Source organism: Ambystoma mexicanum, chromosome 3q (assembly GCF_040938575.1).
Source record: "Ambystoma mexicanum isolate Mex_15411 chromosome 3q, UKY_AmexF1_1, whole genome shotgun sequence".
NCBI lineage: Eukaryota > Metazoa > Chordata > Amphibia > Caudata > Ambystomatidae > Ambystoma > Ambystoma mexicanum.
This window is the reverse complement of record NC_090926.1, coordinates 683207744-683228045: the sequence shown is the minus strand read 5'-3', so window position 1 is coordinate 683228045 and position 20302 is coordinate 683207744. Positions and strand designations below refer to the sequence as shown.

The window sequence follows — 20302 nt, the reverse complement described above, 5'->3', positions numbered from 1 at the left end:
ATGGGGGACAGGCCTATCGGTTGATGGTGTTTGGTGACGTGCATGTAGGTGCTTTTCATTGTTGACAATGTGGTCTGATTTGGTAGAATGCACTTGCAGATGGTTGTGTCATGGTTGGGACACAACCTCATTCACATGGTAGGGCTGCATGCATTGGCTATTGGCTTTACTGGTGTTGGGTGGAGTATGGGTTGCTTCAGGGTATCCTCTGTCTCCGTTCTCTCTGCTACTCACAGCCAGGTGGAGTATGCATCATTCCCCCCCCCTTTCAGCCAGGTGGAGTATGCATCATTCCCCCCCCTTTCAGCCAGGTGGAGTATGCATCATTCCCCCCCCCCTCAGCCAGGTGGAGTATGCATCGGTACGTCATTCACCTGCCCACTTCCATGACATTTGACTCACCGAGTAGCCAGGATGTTGGGCCTGCATGTCGCTCCATGTAGCGTGGTATTGTGGAGTTCCTCAGGACCATGGAATCATGGGTTGATCCAGGGAATCGGGCACAACAATGTGTGATGATCTTGTTGGAGTCACAGACCATTTGCACGTTGATTGAGTGGAACTGTTTCCGGTTGCGGTACGGTACCTCCATGGCACGTGGAACCACCAATTCCACATGGGTGCAGTCGATGGCACCGATGCAACCGGGTATGCCGGCTAGTGCATGGAAACCCACTTTGGTGTTTGCAATCTCCTGGGCAGTCCGTGGTAATGAGATGTGGTCGTCTGTGTGCTTGAGGAGGGCATCGAGCACTTGGATGAGTGTTCGTGAGAATAATGGTTGTGAAATGCCATGCAAGTGCCCCACTGTGTGCTGGTAGGTGCCTGTGGCCAGGAAGTGTAGTACAGACACTACCTTCAGTAGGGGTGGGATGGCGGTTGGAGTTTCTATCATGCTGACGATGTCTTTGTGTGTCACGTCTACGATGGCGGTGATGGTGTCCCGGTCCAAACGGTACAGGGTGTGGATCTGCTCAGCAGTGAGGTTGAACGGATTGGCTCTGATGCGTGGGATTGGGGGCTGCCTGCGTGGTGGCACTGGCTGTGCTGGTGGGGCTTGCTGGGCCTGCCTTGCCCACCTTCTCCTCCTGCGTCTCCTCTCTGCTGCCTGTTGTTGTTGTTGCTGTTGTAGCACTTGCATTGCTATCAGGTGCTCCAGCCCCAACATTGCTAGTCGTATTGGTATCATTGCGGAGTGTGACTGGGTGTGGGAAGGGGTGGGGTGTGCTCTTTTTGGACTTCCTGAGTCTGTATTGCCTTCACCTGTGCTGTTTCTGTGCACCTGTGGCAGCTGCATTCACTTTACATGGCCCTTTACGGTTGGTTCGCGATGGCGTAATTAGCACCATGGCGGTAAGGTACTTAACGGGCTGGGTGATGGCGTTAGGTGCATGTCCGCTTGGGTCGGCATTCGCATACCTTTCTGCCATGGCGCTAAGTACGGTGTGGGAGGTCGGGTGCGCGCGCCCTTGGCGCAGTTAGCGGCAGCGTTAACTACGATGCCGCTAATGGCATCGTAGTTAACGGTCACGGGTCATGATCGGACCTGGCGGAAAACGATGGCGGTAACCATTTACCGCCATCGTTTTTCACTTAGCGCCAGGGTCGTAATGAGGCCCATTGACATCAAAGGGTAGGAACAAGACCATGTCTTGCACTTTTTGACTAAGGAGCAATGATTTTAGCCACACTTCCCATCTTCTATTGCTTCTCAATGACATGAGCATGATCTGGTCAATCAAATTTCTGCCATCTGCTACTCTCAGAACATCCTTTTATGTTTTCTTTATATATGATCAGAGATGGCTGTGGTGATAATGCGAGTGTTTGCAAGGCCATGTGACTTCTTTACAGAAGATGAGACTGCAGCAATACTGACAGACGCCTCGATTTTACGGGCTCAGCTGATACTGTGCATCGTCTCTAACATCCGTAAAGAAAGCCCAAGTGCACTTTGCGGTGTAATATTCTATACACATTCCTATAGGACAGCACATTTAAGGGATGGGGCAAGAGAAAATACCTGAACTGTTATTACGAGAAGGAAACCCACCATGTCTTTAACAGAACTTTAGGCAGACGCTGCATTTTAGACTCTTACTCCACCTCTTGTTTTCTTGTAATGTTATCCTCCAGGAGGACACAAACAGAGAAACAAATGGTTTGTGGGACAAGAGGCTCAGTAAATAAATACGTTTAACCTGTCTTTTCCTCTTGTTAGTAGAAGATCATCTAGTGGATAATGGACAAAAATCCTGACAAATTATGGAAGCTGTCTGGGGATGCTTGTGGTCTCGCGCAGAAGGGACGTGACCAAACAGCTCGGGCTGGACTGCCCCTTTTTATAGTGGGACCAAGCCTGATTTGCATATGGTCTTTCCCCTTTTGCAATGTCTTGGCAGGTGAGGAACATGGTCTGGAGGGTTGGCCAGAGCAATGCCAGATGTTCAGATTAATTCTAAACCTTCCAGCCATCACCTCTTTTGTTTAAATGATGGTAGCTTGACAGAAGGCTTCTAGTGTCTGAAGAGGTGCTCAGCTGACATGTGCTCACCTGAAAGGAAGCTAGTCTGAATTTAGGGCACACAACATGGGGGATAACCAAAATAATTATGATTAAGGCATTCATAAGCCATGAGAGATCTAATAAGAATGTGTCATACTATGAGACAATACATCCAAGTGATTTTTTAATACAGACGGTAACTAACAGCCATCCATTCAGCTTATCAGAGGAAATAGAACTGAGCTGGCAGGAAGATGAACGAGGGAACTGGTCAGGGTGACCCACTCCAAGGATTCTGAGCTTAGTTAATAAGTTCTTCAAATGATATTGCTCCTTCCTGGCACTTTCCATTCAGCATGGCAGGGATTATATAACTGGGCCAACAGGAAGTGCGAAACTGGGAAGATGGCCCAGTGTTAGGCTCCTGAGGTTAGTTACTAAGCTCTGAAATGGCACCAGCTGAGCACCTTCCATTCGGCAAACACCCCACCTGCTGGACTGAAGGGGCTGGGGTGTAATCATTCTGTTCATTCAGGTACCTTCCACTCCTACACATATGTCAGGATCTGCACCCATTACAGTAGCAATAGACCATACAAGAGAAAGCATGCACTAGGAAATACAGTGAATACAGCAGTAGTTACCTCAGAGCGTAGTATTCCTTGGCCATTCTTCCGAGAGCTCGGTCATCCCCAAGGATCACAACTCGGGCGGTGTGTTGTTTGTGCAGATTTGACGTGGACTCTGTTGCTTCCCCAGACATCCTGTGTAGGGTGCCCGAATACTTTCCAAGCGGGACCTTGGAGATGGTATGAATGAATGCCATGGAATCTAAAACGGGGGCGTTCCTCTTAATGCACGGCCTCCTCTGCAGGCCTGGTGGAGCCTTCTCATCACAGACAGGCAGATCTTTTTCAATCCCACTGTCATCTGACAACACGGATGCCCTATTTGGGTCACAAGCCACACGGTCCGACACCACTTCCTCTGTGATATTCGACTGGGATTTGGAGAAAGCTACAAGTTCTTTACCTAGAAGGAACATCAAAATGAAACCTTTTACATATTGTGATGTGGGTTTTCAATGGTAATTTGCCTGCAGATACTAGTCGCATCAGAATCTAAAATGGACGATTCTACATATTTATGATTGCTGTTGGTATGACTGACACCGTGAGTACAGTATATTAGTTTTTAAGACCACACTGGTCGCTTCTTCAGATGTGAACAGTTGCACATGTGAATGGATTCCTATATAACGACAGTACTGCATTTTGTGTACAGATTTTCCAGTCTGAATATCTCAATTTTATTTCTAACCTTTAAATCATATCTTCCACTTGAGCAGAAAAAACAAGCACACATTCCGATAATGTCCAAATAAGGACACTGGCTGCTATAACAATACCATTTGCCAGTTCCATAATGCATCATTCAGTGTTTGCCCTTCACACAGGCTAGTTTGGTCATGGCCACTCTTTGACACTAGGCTTGGCAGAAGCAGCATTACTACTCTGGAGTTTGTTTTGTTGGATGAATGAAACCTACTGCTGGTCAATAAAAGGAAGCACCTGTTAAGGGGGCACATGAGCTAATTTTGAGTCCATCACACAGCAAACACTACTTTCAGAAAAACCTATCTCTTTGAAATTGCCCTTTTGTAAATACACCCTTCGAATGGATTGTTTCCTCCTACGTATTCCTCATTTCATGATAATTCGTTATCGCCAGCTTCGCTGCTTCTGAATTTTTTTTTGGCAGAGGGCGCTGTGCTCGAGGTCGTGGCATCGATTGTCCCTCGACAGGCTCCGTTATCTACGTCACTGATGGTATAAATACCTTGAGCCGTGCCGGTTGGCTTCAGTTCCATTTTTCCGGTTGCTTCGTTCTCGAGAACGGCGCGCTTCAACATTTTCTACTGAAAATGTTGTCTTCTTCAACACTTTCAACACCCAAGACTGGGTTTAAAAAGTCGATTGACTGCGGATTGAAGATGTCGATCACAGATCCTCACTGGGTTTGTCTCTGGTGCCTCGCTTCAAGTCATTGAACCGACGACTGTGGCTCCTGTCAGTTAATGACAGAGAAGGCCCTTCGTGAGAGGAAAGGTAAACTGGCGGTGGGGAGGGAAGCTTCTAAAGCCTTGAAGGCTTTGTCTAAAAAACATAAAAAATCAAGCGATTCGAAAAAATCGGATCATCATAGACACTCTAAGAGATCTCGATCTCGTAGTAGATCGAGGCACTCTTCATCTTCCTCTTCTAAGAGAGTGAAAAGGAGACATAGATCTCCTTCGTCATCTTCCGATTCATCACCCGATGCCCGACTAAGTTGGATTCCCCTAGAAAATGTGAGGAATTTTGAAAGAAGATGATGGAGGTATTTGAGAATTCAGCCTCGACCCCCTCAAAGAAACCTCAGAAGAGCCGTACCCCTGTCGCTCCATCGGACGACATAGGGAAGTCGGGAACTACTGTGGTAAAACCCAGTAGTATGGATGAAACTTGAAAAACTCGAGTCAACCCCAAGTCGTCGAAGACTCATCGAGAGTCGAGTAATTCTCCGATACCACATAAGAAACAGAAGTCGTCAAAAACATCCACAACTTCGTCTACGCCATCGGTGCCGGCAGCTTCGACATCGAAGCCGAAATCTTCTTCGACGCCTGTGTCGAAGACTTCATCAGGGTCGTTGAAGATTCCTTTGACACCTTCGAAGAATCTTTCCATTCCTTCGCCAAAAACTCAGGACGAGAGGAGATTTACTCCATTACCAAAATCAGACTTTTTTAAGTCTATGGGCCTCATTCCGAGTATGGCGGTAAGGGATAGCGGCCACCAGTAACGAGACTGGTGGCGGTGATCCCTTACCGCCATACTCCGAGTTCCCTTTGCGCCCTCTCCCTTAACGCCTGCTTTGAGCTTTGAGCAGGTGTTAAAGTCGAGGGCGCAAAGGGGCCTCCAAGCCAATAACGGTGACCGTAATGAACGGTCACCGTTATTTGCATCTTCCCCATTCCCATTGAGCCCTATGGGGGCTCATTTGGGAATGGGGAAGAGCCTTGGTGAATGGGGAATTGCCGACCCGCCAACCTTGGAATGGGGCGGTAATTCCGCCATCCACCAAGGCGCTGCCGGTCCGGGTACGGCGTCAACCAAGGCATTAATAGCATCATTGGTTAGCGCCGTACTCGGAATGAGGCCCTATGTCTTCGACTCCATTACCAAAATCAGACTTTTTTAAGTCTATGTCCAGAATCTAAGATAAGAGACCTGTGCAAGTCTCTACATTATGCTAGTGGCCTTGACACGTCACCTGAATTGGAGTTTGCTAGGCCTGACCATGCAGAACATGCAGATTGAGGATACAGGAGTCTGATGAATAAAGTGATAGAATATATGGGTTGGGGTAGAACCTCACCCACTTTTGAACAGGGCGATATGAAGGACATAATTGTTCGGGGTCCCCAGAAGGATCCAGTTCTCCCCTTCCATAGGGCACTTCAGAGAACAGTGGAAAAGAACTGGGAAATTCCTGAAAATATTGCTGCTGTAAACAGTAATTTTCCTATAAAATATAGACCGTCTAGTTCTGATCCTGAATATTTAAACAGACATCCCACTCCAGAAAGTCTGGTTATTCAAGCAGCAACTACTTCAAGACAGACTGCATATCCTACTATTCCCCCGGATAGAGAGGATAAGAAAGTTGATGCTTGGGCCCGTAAAGTTTTTACTTCGGGTAGTATGGCTCTTAAGTCAACCAATGTCACCTGTACCCTGGCCCTGTGGGACTGTATTTCGGCAGCAGCTGATCATATTCTGGAAGACGAGGAAAGGGAAGGCTTCCTGAATATTGTCAAAGACGGGAAGGAGGCAATGGGGGAATGTCTCCAGTCTGGGCTGGATACTGCTGATAGTATCAGCAGATCCATGGCTGCAAGCACTGTACTACGCAGATTTGCGTGGTTGAGGAAGTCGGGGTTTGCACCAGATGTGCAGGCCAGACTTCTCAACATGCTTTTTGATGGCTTGAGGCTGTTTGGTAGTAAGGCTGATGAAAGCCAAGAAAACTTTCAGACCTCAAACGCGGCAGCTAAATCTCTTAGTGCCTCCATGCGACAGCCTCAGAAACCCTATTCAGGCTCATCTTCCTGGAGGGGTCGTTCTTTTTGGGACTACTCCTCTTTTGGTAGAGGAAAAGGACAGGTCTTTCAAAGAGGCAAAAGAAATGTCCCTCGTGGTGGACGAGGAAGAGGTGCGAAACCAGCCTCAGGAACGGAATCTTTACCCTCAGGCGCTCCTGCAGCCGCCTCCAAATCACTCTGAGACCTTGTTACACAAAACCCCAATGGGAGGCAGGATCTCTCAGCATCTGAAGGAATGGCGAGGCATTACCTCAGATGCTTGGGCACTGGAAACAGTAGCTCAAGGTTACTGTCTCCCCTTCCTAAAAAGGCCTCAGAACCATCCACCGGGAATCAAATCTGTCAAAATTCCAGATCCGCTCCTGTTGCAGGAAATTTTAACCCTGCTGTAGAAAGGTGCTATAGAACAAGTACCTGTAGCGGAGAGGAACAAGGGTTGGTACTCCCCAAACTTTCTCATCCCAAAAAAGGACACATGATTGAGACCCATCTTGGGCTTAAGAAACTTGAGCAAGTTCCTCAGGAAGGACAAGTTCAAGATGGTGACTCTTTTTCAGATCCTTCAGGCTCTCCAACTCCAAGACTGGTTGGTATCATTGGACCTTCAGGATGCTTACTTTCATGTGCCAATCTATCTCAAGCATAGAAAGTACCTGAGGTTTGCGATTGGCATTTCTCACTATCAGTTTCGAGTCCTGCCATTCGGGTTGACCTGCGCCTCGAGGATTTTAACCAAATTAATGGCGGTGGTGGCAGCGAGTCTCAGGGGAGGTGGGATTTGAGTCTACCCCTACCTGGACGATTGGTTGATCAGAACACGTTCTCCTGAACAAGCTCAGGAACATCTTTCGATCACCTGCCACTTCCTTCACAAATTGGTACCATCCTAAAAGCTCCAATTTATCGGAGCAGTCTTGGATACTTCCTCGATTCTACATTCTGCAGATGGTAACAAAGTTCCAGAATGCCCAGCATCTACCGGCCTTCGATTTCTGAGGTTACTCGGCCTCATGGCATCCTGCATTTTCCTAGTGCCAGAGGCCAGATTGAGAATGATATCCCTTCAATGGGCACTCAGAACTCAGTGGTCCCAGTTCTCAGGGAATATGTTGGATCTTCTGCAAGTCCTGAGTGCAGTTGCTCAGGATCTACTATGGTGGGCTTGCAACGACAACATCCTCAAAGGAGAATCTTTTTGGCAACCATGGCCGGAGATAACAGTAGTAACGGACGCCTCACTCACGGGGTGGGGAGCACACACCAACGATCTGAGAATCAGCGGCCGTTGGTCTCCATCGGAGTCCAAACTACGCATCAACCTATTGGAGCTGAGGGCAATCAGCCTAGCGCTGATGGCCTTCCTGCCCTCTGTACAGGGAAAGAATGTCCTGATAATGACGGACAACACAGTGGCCATGTACTACCTCAACAAGTGAGGAGGCGTAGGGTCACTACCACTGTGCAGAGAGGCAATGCAGCTCTGGTTCTGGGCAATACAATAAGGAATCTCTCTTTTGGCAGTTCACTTAGCCAGAGAGCAGAACACGGCGGCAGATGCTCTGAGCAGGCAGAGCACAGTCTCCCACGAGTGGGAGCTAGCTCAGTAAGTCCTTCTGCAGATCTTCGCCCTTTGGGGAACCCCTCAAGTGGATCTGTTCACTACCGCGATCAACCGGAAGTGCAAACTGTACTGTTCAAGGGAATTTCCTCTGAGAGGAGCTCTAGGAGACGTGTTCATAGTGGAGTGGAAGTTCCCAATTCTGTATGCTTTTCCTCCAGTCCCTGTGATTCCTCAAGTAATCAGGAGGTTGAGAAAGTTCAGGAAAACCATGATCCTAATTGCCTCAGATTGGGCCAGGAGGACGTGGTACCTGGGCTTTCTGGATATGCCCATCTGCCCTCCAATGCGTCTTCCGCAAAGAGAGGATCTTCTCTCACAAGAGGAAGATCGGGTTCTCCATCCAGAGGTCAAGACACTCAACCTTCACGCATGGTTTCTGAGAGGTTGAGATACAAGGATTGGGATCTTCTGGATGACGTTATGGAGATTTTGCTTTTGGCCAGAAGGCCAGCAACAAAATCTTTGTACCGATGTCGTTGGAACAAGTTCAGTAACTGGTGCAAAGATAAGGATGTGGACCCTTTTCAATGTGGCAACCCAATGGTGCTTTCTTTCCTATTACATCTAGCCAATCTGGGGCTCCAGATCGGAACAATTAAAGGATATCTTGCTGCACTGTCCATTTTCAAGCGCTCCTCGAAAGAGGTTTCTTACTTCAAAATTCCATTAATCATTCAATTCCTGAAAGGTCTTACTAACGTATACCCTGCAGTACCTTTTCATGTCCCAACTTGGGATTTAAATCTAGTACTTCAGTTTCTAACTTGTATACCTTTTGAGCCTACGCACTCTTGTCCCTTGAGGCTTCTAACATTAAAAACTGTCCTTCTTGTGGCCTTAACATCAGCCCGCACGGTTAGTGAACTACAGGCTCTCTCATGTAAACCTCCATATACTACTTTTTACAAGGACAGGGTAGTTCTTAAAGTTAAACCTTCCTTTATACCAAAAGTAGTTTCTGACTTCCATTTGTCACAAAAAATCATATTACCAACATTTTATCCTCCTCCTCATTTGAGCAAAGAAGAGGAGAGACTGCATAGACTGGACCCCAAAAGGGCTCTCAGTTTTTACATTTCAAGAATGTCAAAATTACGTCAAGATGACCAACTCTTTGTAGGTTATACAGGTCCTAAATTGGGATTATCGGTAACAAAACAAAAAACCATATCCCGCTGAATCATTGTGACTATAATTGAATGCTACAGATTGGCGGGAAAGGACCCCCCCCAGATGGGCTTCGAGTCTATTCCACTAGGGGGATGGCTACTTCTGCGGCTCTGAAGAGGGGAGTTCCTGCAGCGGATATTTGTTCAGCTGAAACATGGAAATCGATGCATACTTTCATCAAGCATTATTGCTTAGATGCTTCCTCCTCCAATGAGGGGGTATTTGCCAAGGCGGTACTTCATTAGGTCCATGAAAACAGTATGTAGTACTCCCACCTCCAAAATTGCCACTGCTATGGGAGTCTATCATAAAATGAGGAATACGTAGGAGGACACAATCCATTCGAAGAACAAGTTACTTACCAACTGTAACGTTCTTTCGACTGGATGTTCCTCCTACGTATTCCTCATCGACCCTCCCAACCTACCCTGCAGTACAGTTTGCTTTTTCTTACACTTTGCTCTCACTAAGAGTGCATCAGTCATGAGGCACGCCTGGGTGTTCCTCCTATATTTCATCGTAAAAAACAGAACTGAAGCCAACGGGCACGGCTCAAGCTATTTATACCATCAGTGACGTTGACAAGGTACGGAGCCCGTCGAGGGACAATCGATGCCACGACCTCCAGCACAGCGCCCTCTGTCAAAAGAAAAATTCCGAAGCAGCAAAGCTGTCGATAACAAATTAACTTAAAATGAGGAATACGTGGGAGGAACATCCAGTCGAAAGAACATTGCAGTTGGTAAGTAACTTGTTCTTCTCTTTCGCATGTCCTCTTATTTCTGCAATCCAGATCTATGACCTACTTAGGTTGAATCGACAAACAGCTTAACTATCACAAATTCTATTCTTCCTCCTTGAACATTCCCCACGTACATTTAATCCCCTGTGTTATCTGCACCCTCTTTCCTCCAGAGCTTCATCCCTTCGTGTGTTATTTCTTCAGAGCTAAGATCTGGATACCCCTGGAGAGGCCCCAATCCAAAACCTTTCAGACAAGCCTCAGCACTTTGGGAACACTACAATCATGATTAGGTGGACTATAAAAGATTTCCAATATAACATAACATAAAGCCACACTATTTACATTTTTTAGAATCAGAAAGTAATCCACCCACAGCACGCTCTGACTAAGTGCTGGCAACGGTGGGGGAGGGGGGGTAGCTTTAAATGGGAGGATGGTTTCCAGAGTATGGAACTGGTGTTATGGGTAAGTAACATTTCCTTCCCTAGTCCTCTGTCTGGTTCTTCTTCATATTTATCTAGTTTAGAAAACAACTACAATGTGGAGCAAAACTGAGTGGGTGGAGGCCGTATGAGGCACGACACTAGTTTATGAATTAGATTTTTTAATAAGGTGCATGGACCGGGTGCAAATACATCTAGGAATATCCTTTTATTTGGACAGCTTTAACATGTCTTCCACAAAACACATTTGAGAAGTTGGGGGATAGACCAAGGGATGGCGAGATCTGGACTGAGTTTACAGAGCTACGCGTGATCTCTGGACATACTAACATGTGAAATGTCTTGTCATTCGTCTGAGGTCTTCTCTCCCGATGTATTATGTTGTGTGTCTAGCCTATCATTGCTGTGCATAATCATTGATGGCGCAACACATGGCTGTACTTGGAATGGGTCGACTTGGTTGATACGTTGTGGAATTTACTGTGCCAACTGCTCTTTGGTTGTATTACGAAAGAGAAAAAATAACATTTATGGTGTGGAGCTAATGTCCTTACTACCATATGAAAACATTTTCAATGGGATAGTCCATAGCTGTGTGTCAGGCTAACATGTCCCGGCGGTATTGCCATAGCAGTCCTATCTCTCAGAGAAGAAGACCTGAAATGTGTCTGAATAGATGGTCACACTTACTGCTGATAAGGTCTTAATGCGAAACACAAACTATCAGGCAAAACGTGCTTCATACCCTACCATGGCCCCTCATGATAGCTTTGTCAGTTTATGGCCCTGATTACCATTAGAGGTAATAATCTTTTCTGGCATTGGTGATCTGTGGGTGTTACTTGGTTAAAGGAATACCACTTACATGGATATAAGAGACTTACTGTAATTCCTCTGTAGGTATTTCATTAAATCTGAATGCATTGTTTTAATGATATTACTACACATCAACTGCAAGGCCCTCTCCATCTACTTACCTTACGCAAAAGAGCTGAGTGGTGACCCCCGTAATGGGCCAAATAGTAAGATGAGAGGCAGCCCGTTTCCAAAGATAGCAATTTGCCTTGGAGAGGGAGCTTGCGGGTTTAGTGTTGTGAGAGGCCTCTAGATACCGGTTTAGGAAGAGGGAAGGTGTGTTCTCTACTTAACCTTTAAGCAGGGACATAGCCACTGAGCCTTTGCCATTCTGAGGGGTCATGGGCCAATTAGCATTGTCCTCAATGAAACATTGAAAATAGCAGATAAATCACACCTAATAATGAAGAAGTAAGAATGTTTGACTGTACACTATTTACCTTCAGAGCAAAACATTGCTTTGGATCGTGGAATCCCTTGTCTCAAATATGCAAAGCTAGGCTGAAATCCTACAGAAGATAATGAGGAAAGTAATCATGGGTCATATATGTGATATTTTTCGTCTAGACAGCCCCCAATGAGAAAGACTGTATTTAGTTCCGTTTGATAGTTGCAATGTATGCAGTCGTCAAGCTGGAATACAACCACGTGACCTATACCTCACACACCAGCCATTCATTGCTTATATCTTCCCACTTTTCCTGCCTGCTCCACCACCTCCCTTTGCCTTTTTAATCTTAGCTCTAAGGGCTTCACTTGAACAGGCAACGAAGGGCAGAAGAAACCCAGGGCAATTTCTGCTGTTCTTGTAGGATCTAGAAATGGACAGGACCTTTACAGCCCACCCCTCAGGTACGCTTTGTCTCACCCCAATCACTTTACATCCCACCTTCTCCATGAAAACACGGCACACAGCCAATGATAACATAGAAACCACACCACAGCAACTTCACCCACATCACCCTCCACATCACCTATCAAACAATCCACACAACACCCCCTGCAAAAATCCAGAAGTTGATCCCCGCCAACACTCATTTAGCAATCTCATTCCGAGCTGTCATCACAGACACCATCACCACCGAAACCTGCTCAACACCCATCTCTACACAAATCCTTGATGTCCTCTCCCCACTTGCTACATAATTCAGTTCAGAGACAGGCCTCACAGGCCCAGTGGCGGACTTGCCATCATCTACAAGCCACCCTGATCCTGCACAAAACTGGACGAAGGCATTACCTTCACCTTCAAATCGCTCTCCTGACATCCCCCTATCTCCCACAGATACCATTACCTTATCTACAAATCACCTTAGCCTACCACATCCTTCATTGATGACTTCACTGACATGGTCACCAGCATGTCCCTCAAATAAGCCAGCAACATCTTTGTCAGCGACCTAACCCTCCAAAGTAACACTGCCACCAAGGCCATGAAGAATGCACTACTCAACCTGCTGTGCACACTAACCCTCACCCAGCAGAACACTCTCCCAACTTACAATGAAGGCAGCATTGTTGAATTTATCATCACATACTAACCACATATTCTATACAACATATCTCTTGACTGGCCAGATCATCTTGCTGCTCCCTTCCCTTCACTATCCACCATCTCACCCTGATCAACTTGCCCAACCAAAGCCTACTTAGCAGGCATCACAAACCTTGAAATACTTCCTTTAGAACCACCCAGAAAACCAACAAACCATTGAATCCAAACCATCTACTTCCTTGCAGATCTAAGAACTCAATATTAGCAAATAAGTCATCCATAAGCAAGGGAAAACTGGGCACAAGTATGATAGCCTCTCTAACCAGACTTTACTTAAAGAACTCTCCCACAGACAAATTCCAATGGCAAAATCCCCCTACTACCAAGGCTCTCTTCAAGAAGCAAAAAGATTCAAGAACCTGCATTAGAGTTTTCCATACCACATTGCATCAATAAAGCCACTGCCGCTATGGAGCCTTCAGCGGATTACGCGTTCCAAAGGTATATTATTCCCGATAGGGAGAGCGAATGCCCCTGTAAACTGCCCGTACCGTGTTGAAATGAGACAATTCACCTGTGAATCTACACCCAATCACAACGAGATTCTTAGAGGACACTTGTCACTGGGTCTCGTTACCGCTAACCCTGTTGGGCAGAGCAGCCCTCTTCAAAATGATTACCCTTCCCCGATTCCTGCACATTCTACAAAATTCCCCGCTACCTATCCCAAAGCACAAATTTCAGAAAATCGATTGCGCCCTCCGAAATCTGTTATGGTGTGGTGGACATCTGTGTATAGCACTTGCCACGCTCCAAAGATCCATCAAGAGGTAGACAATTCCCTCATCTTCCTCTGCATCCTCGGAGACCAACAAGGTACTCCTCAATCTTGCCACATCTTTTGACACAGTAAACCATAAAACACTCATCAACAATATACTGATGAAGCACAAGGTAATTGTAGAGAACATACTCCATTGGTTCACCTTCTACACAGAAGACGGCAATCAGTTTGTCCAGGTGGATACCTCCAGATCACCAAATCTACCTGCCACCTGCTGAGTCCCGTAGGTATCCAGCCTCTTACCCAGAATCTTAAACCTCTGCATGGAGCCCCTGGGAGGTCCCCTCACCAGCCACAACATCCAACAATATGCGGACGATACACAACTCTACCTGAAAATATCCTCCATTGAAGTCTTCCACAAACTCAAGGCCTTCCCCAGCATAATTTCTGAAGCATTGTACTCATATGTTGCGCCAGGCACCTCAAAAGAATTTCAAAGCTCAAATTGAGTCAAGATTACTTTTTTTTGTTTTTTTGTTGATGAAGGTCTCAAGGACCGTATTCAGTTTCATATGTGTGCCCGTCTGTGTTGACACGTGTTTCGGCCATTAAGGCCCTTCCCAAAACCAGGCTCTCCTTTCAAATACAGTACTTTTTTAGATTTGGGAATCTATAAATGTACTAAGAAGAACAGGAAATAGCCAAATGTATTGAGGCTTAAGGATCCTAGCGTGTATTAGCTACAATTCATGACCCTTAAAAAGTACTTTATTAGGACCTATTCATGTTGGTTTCACTTGTGTTTTAAGTTTTTGTAATTTGTTTTATGTTATATGATCATTTTTATTATTGTTTTTAAGAAACATGATGTTTGTGTAATTAATAAAATTGATACATTTTTGTGAATAAGAAACATAAATAATTTAGTATTATTGGAACTGTTTGAGAGGATACCTCATTGATACATTTGGAACGTCTTTTTGTATATGACAATACTACCAATGGGCTGCCATTAGGGCCATGTACGAAAATGGGACACGGGCTCTACCTCCCAGCCAGACTGCTACAAGATGGATTGGAGATATGGGGAAAGAGCTGCTTCCACTAGGTTCCCGAAATAGGGGCTTAAGTGTGCTGTGCAGCTGGGAGTTCGAACCAATTCTACTGGCCCACGTTTCTTCAAAATGTACCATTTCTGACAAACTGGCCATAAAGGTACTCCTGGTACTAATCAGTTTTCTGTGTAAAGTTAATAATTGCGTGTAATCAATGTGTGCTGCGCTGCTTTCTTAACTCAGAAAACAGCTACAGTGCTTGCACAAACAGTGCAAACTTTATTCACACAGAGAAAATACAACACATGCAGCAGAAGTTGAAACTTCCCTGACATACAGGAAAAGTACAAAATGGGTATCAGAGCAAGTGGCCCTCACATAAAGAACAGGATTGAAAACTTCCAACACACAGTGGACAAATTCATCATGGCCAGCAACACTACAAGCTACTATCAAACAGGTACCGCATGGGAAGCAGCAGATTCAAATTCCTGATGCAGGAACCCATATATCACAGTCCAGGCAATAGTTCTGAAAGGTTTCTAAAAGAACAAGCTTTCCCCACAAATACAGCACATAAAGTTACTATATGCAAATGGACAGCACATGCTTCCCTCGCAAGGAGATACACAGGCACAGAACAGCTGAGGTAGGGCCAGCACAGGCTTTCCTTAAGCAAGTACAACATAGAGCAGGTTACAGCAATCTTTCCTCAAACACCATCAAGCACTGCATGGGCAAGGCTCGTGGACGCCTTCCACCAACAGGTACAGAATGTGAAGGGTCACTACAAGCTTCTGTAACAGCCAAGTATACATCCAGCATGGACAGGGCATCAAACAGATACAGCATTAATACAACAAGAGCAAACTCTTACAAACAATTCAGCATGGTCAAGTGTAAATAAGTCAATGTAAGCATCCATCACAAACAAGTACAGGTATAGAGTGGACAGGCCCGTACATGTTTCCAGCACAAGCAGGTACAGTACAGCATGGCCAAATCGATTACAGGTTTCCCTAGCAAATGGGTCCCTGGACTGCATGGGTAGGACCTGGCAAGGGTCCCTAACAAACAGATACATTATGTGCAGTGTCACTCAAGCTTCTATTACAAACAGGTACAACATGGGCAGGGCTAGTGCAAGTCCAGCTCAATCAGATTTTGCCACAGCATGCCATTGTAGTGTAGATTTCTCTCACAAATATGCATAAGTACAGCATTGGCAAAGCAACTGATTGCAAGGGCCTGGGCATACTTCACTCGTATTTGTACATTTATGGCACAAACAGGACCAGTGCAAGCTTCCCTCATGCAGTGCCGGATTTCCCCTAAAACTAGTACACATGCAGCATGGTCATAGCCTGGTAAGGCCCCCTCAACAGACACATTGTGTAGCCTGTGACAGAGCAAATTACAGGTATAGCCAGCTTTAGATACATGCAGCCTGCTATCTCCCATGCATGTGAAGAGCCTCTCTTTTATAGGACCCTCTTGCCCTATTGATAGCTTTTACCAGTTCGCATGTGCTGGGTGGGGAGTGGGGCAGGTATAGGGGGTCCAGTGTTTAAACATGCCTGATTTATGTGCTCATAAATCGCTCATTACCAGACTTAATTGTGTGGGACTGGAAGGATCAGTTGAAGATGATGAGGTGTTAAGCACAGCTTATCCCTGCCTGCACAACACACACACACATGCACACACACAGACACACACTACTGTTGCCTATTGCAGAAAGTCTCCACTCCCAAGTCTGCCCAGTATGCCCATGAGACAATCTCAGGCTGTCCAAGGAGGTGGGAGGGGATAGCCAGAGAGCAAGTCCTAAGACTGCAAGGCAGTGCAGCTTGGTTGGAGCATATGTGGCCCTTTGGAGGGCACGCACACTGCAGGCAAAGTCTTCTATGTTCACTAGCAACCACGCTTATAATTGACATCTATTTGGAGGGTCAGACCTTTTTTTCCACCATCAAATTGCTAGTATAACATTCCAAAATGTTTAATATGTTTAATACTTTTCACTGTCAATTTAATGTTTGACCAGCATTTTAACATCAGAAGACCCACATAAAACGTTGACAGGTTGAGTGCTATGCATTTACCCTCAACATGCAAATATTCCCAGCCAGAATGCTTATCTTAGATCTACAACCTGCACTGGATATACATATACTGGCAAAGATAGCAAGGCATGACTAGTACGGTTCAGTATTGCTTGGAAAATTAGCATGCAAAATCACAAAATTAATTGGGCATCTTTTCTTTGTTAACTTTCTAAGAAATGCTAAATAATGCTTGCAGCTGTGTTTTCACCCAGATATAAGGAATTTCAACTTTCAAATAGTGTGTGTACCCAAAATAAAGTCTATGTACTCATGAAGTAGTTTAAAGTTGCAGGAATAAATGTGTATTATAGATACTTGAGAGCAAACGCTACAACAAATCAATTGTGGTGTAAATACTCAGAATCAGCCCTTCCAGCATTGCTAAAAAAGCAATATCGGTTTATGCTTGATGAAGAACGAGAAGCCAGTCAACTAAGGGAAAGGGTATGTGACGAATCATGGGATTCTGTCACTTCCCCCCAGGGGGGAGCCTATCCTCCCAAGGAAAGGCTCCCCCTCGGGGGGAAGTGAGAGCCTGAAAGGGGGAGCCTTTCCTTGGGAGGATAGGCAGGTGAGCATGCTACGCAAAACCCTCCGCAGGGGTAGAGGCAAGCGGGACCTCACCGGAAGAGACTCCCCCTTTGGGGACATGGAATCCCGTTCCAGTGAGGAACTCCGTAAATCAAAGATCACTACAATCTCTTCAATAAGATACCATGAAGGAAGATATGAATAACAAAAACAAAATGTGTATTGTCAACCAAGTGCACCATTAACATCTATAAGAGAAAGCTTAAAAGAAACTAGGACAAGAAGATCATTCGACCCATTTTGAAGCCGAATCCGAAAGGAAAGAAGGACTTGTACAACACACCAAGGAAGCCCCAAGAGTGCATCAAAAAAACAGGATGGCAGGCCTTGGGAACAGAGAGATACCGGGAGTTTCAAATTAGCTGAGAGAGGCCTAGATGCGCAGCATCCAATGCGAGGAGCAGAATCTGGCGAACTCGCCAAACCAAGGATTTGGGAAAAGGAAGACGCTCTGAATGCTATAGTGAGGAGAGAGCATACAGAGTGCAAAAGGGAACCAAAGCAAGTCATCAATGGACAGCATTGGGAAGAGGAAGACACAGAGAACGCTGATGTGAAGAGAGAGCATACCAAGAGACGTGCTAACTTCGAAGGGAGGAAAAGTGGTAGCGTGGCCACAAAGGAGACGTGGTGGACCTATGGGTCCATAAACAATGCCGTTAGCACGGCTGAGGAGCTATCACAGAAGGAAGCAAGTGAGAGGAAAGGAAAGGAAAAGAGGAATGAAGCAGCAGTCAGAGATGTTGCTAAACAGGCGAGGAGCCATTCAGATAAGAAAAGAAGAAGGTCCCAGTCCACGTAGGACCATTGTGACATTACCCCCTACAAAACATAGGTAAAGGGGAAAACAGGAGACCCGGCAGGGGGAGTAGAGAGAGAGAGAGAGAATCATTACTGGAATTCTCATTCTCATTCCAGTAAATCAAAGGGAAGTATTGAAAATATCAAGAGAAAGAGAGATTCATTACTGGAATCCTCTAACTCATCCCAGTCTAGAGGAATATATAAAAGAAAGTAAGAAAGAATATTGGCAATTTAAAGCTTGTATTGATCAGGATGAGAAGTCAATAATAAGAGACTGGAAGAACTTTTGTGAAAGTAAAGAGAAAAGTGCGGATACATTCTATGACAGATAAGAGATAAGAAAATAGAAGAATACAAGAGGATAACGCAAGTGAAGGAACATATTAAGACTTGGAAGAATCCAGTATCTAAACTGTATAACTTGATGAGAGTGATATCAAAAAGAAATTTATGAATTCTATATTGAACTGAACTTGAGGTGAGCCCATATAACAGGAGAAGGAATTATTCTCTTGTACTTTAGTTCTTATAATAGTGGTAGGGTCCAAATTGGTTAGCTTTGGACAGTGTACTGAATCTGATTTAAGACGTACACCGAAGATTGACGAGCACCTTAGTTAGTTTGTTAGGTAGGGAACACCCATAGTTTAGGGAAAGTTAGAAGCTTACGTCTTTCTGTTAAATAAAACTACAGTAAAATAGAAAGTCTGTGTCCTTCTTCTGACCCGCCACACAATGCACATTTGTAAGCATGAAGTGACAGAGGGTTACATTTATAAGTTCCCTGATTTGTAAGTTCCCAGTTGAGTTGTCTGTCCTGTGACTCCTGCCCTGTATTCTGCCACCTCTCTACTGCAGTTATTTTTGTGCATTTAAGGTGTGTGCATTGTAAACTCTAAATATGTCCCTAAGGGACACAGGCAGAGTTGAAGGAATCCCTGCAATTTACAAGAGAAGCTGCATTTGAATGTGTTGTATGATTGCAACTACAAAGCTTGTGTATGTATTAGTTGTATTATTACTGTACATGTCTTCGTGGTAATGTGTGTGTGTGATGAGAATGCTAGTGCACTCAGTTGTTTTTGTCTTTTGACAGTTGACTATACAGGGAAGTGTGTAGCTTATGTCAGACTACTGTTAAGCAGCATTTGTTAAGCGCAATATGGCTTCTTGGCATGGGCGGATGACATGAACGCCATCAGTTATCAGTTGAGTTTCCGGGGGTGGATACGGCAAGGGGAAGCAGCTGTGCTACATATCTAGTACCCTGGCATATGAGGTGAGTAGGCCTTTGGCTCAGGGGTGGCCAGGCCTCCACAACACTTTGATGTCATTGCTAGCGTCTTTGTTTAGAATCAAAATATCCTTCTACTTAATCCCCGGGTCACACACAGCCAGATTCTATAGGCAGGAATGCTGGGAGCAATGACAGACACTCCTTTAAAAAATATTCACATTATAACAAAATTATCAATACAAACAAGAAAACAACATGTTGAACAATGCAAGAAACCACCCATCATCTCTCCTCCTTCCTACCCCTCAACCTCTACCACAATTCACTCTATAAGAGCTGTAGTCTAGTTAAAATAAGTCCAATCATCTCCCTCACACTTCACCAAACAGTTTATGTTTTTTATGACTTCTATAAATGACACTTTCCATGAAAGCAAGCTTGTGCATCTCAACTAACCACACACCCACCTCTGGATGGCTGGGAGATTTCCAGTTCCGCAAAATTATCTTTTTAGCCATCAAGGCTGCCCTACTAACCACTTTTCTTTGAACCAGATAAGTCCTCTAATATGATATCTTCACCCAATATTAATGTCTCAAAACCATAATCCAATGACACTCTCAAGACCTTGTTGAAGACCTTAATCAGCTCACTCCAAAATAACCTCACCTTGTTACACTCCCAGACCATATGTGCAAGAGTACCAGATCTATGTGTGCATCCCCAACATGCATCTGA

The 20302-nt window shown here is 45.2% G+C and overlaps 1 protein-coding gene across 2 annotated transcripts in view; it reads right to left on the bottom strand.

Annotated features, from left to right (window-relative positions):
• The window catches only part of PIK3R6 (phosphoinositide-3-kinase regulatory subunit 6), a 409768-nt gene that overhangs the window by 102619 nt on the left and 286847 nt on the right, over window positions 1–20302 (bottom strand). For both annotated transcript variants that reach the window (XM_069654586.1, XM_069654587.1), the window contains exon 12: window positions 3151–3538. In XM_069654586.1, coding sequence (XP_069510687.1) covers window positions 3151–3538 — 388 coding nt within the window. The remainder of the gene's footprint in view (window positions 1–3150; window positions 3539–20302) is intronic.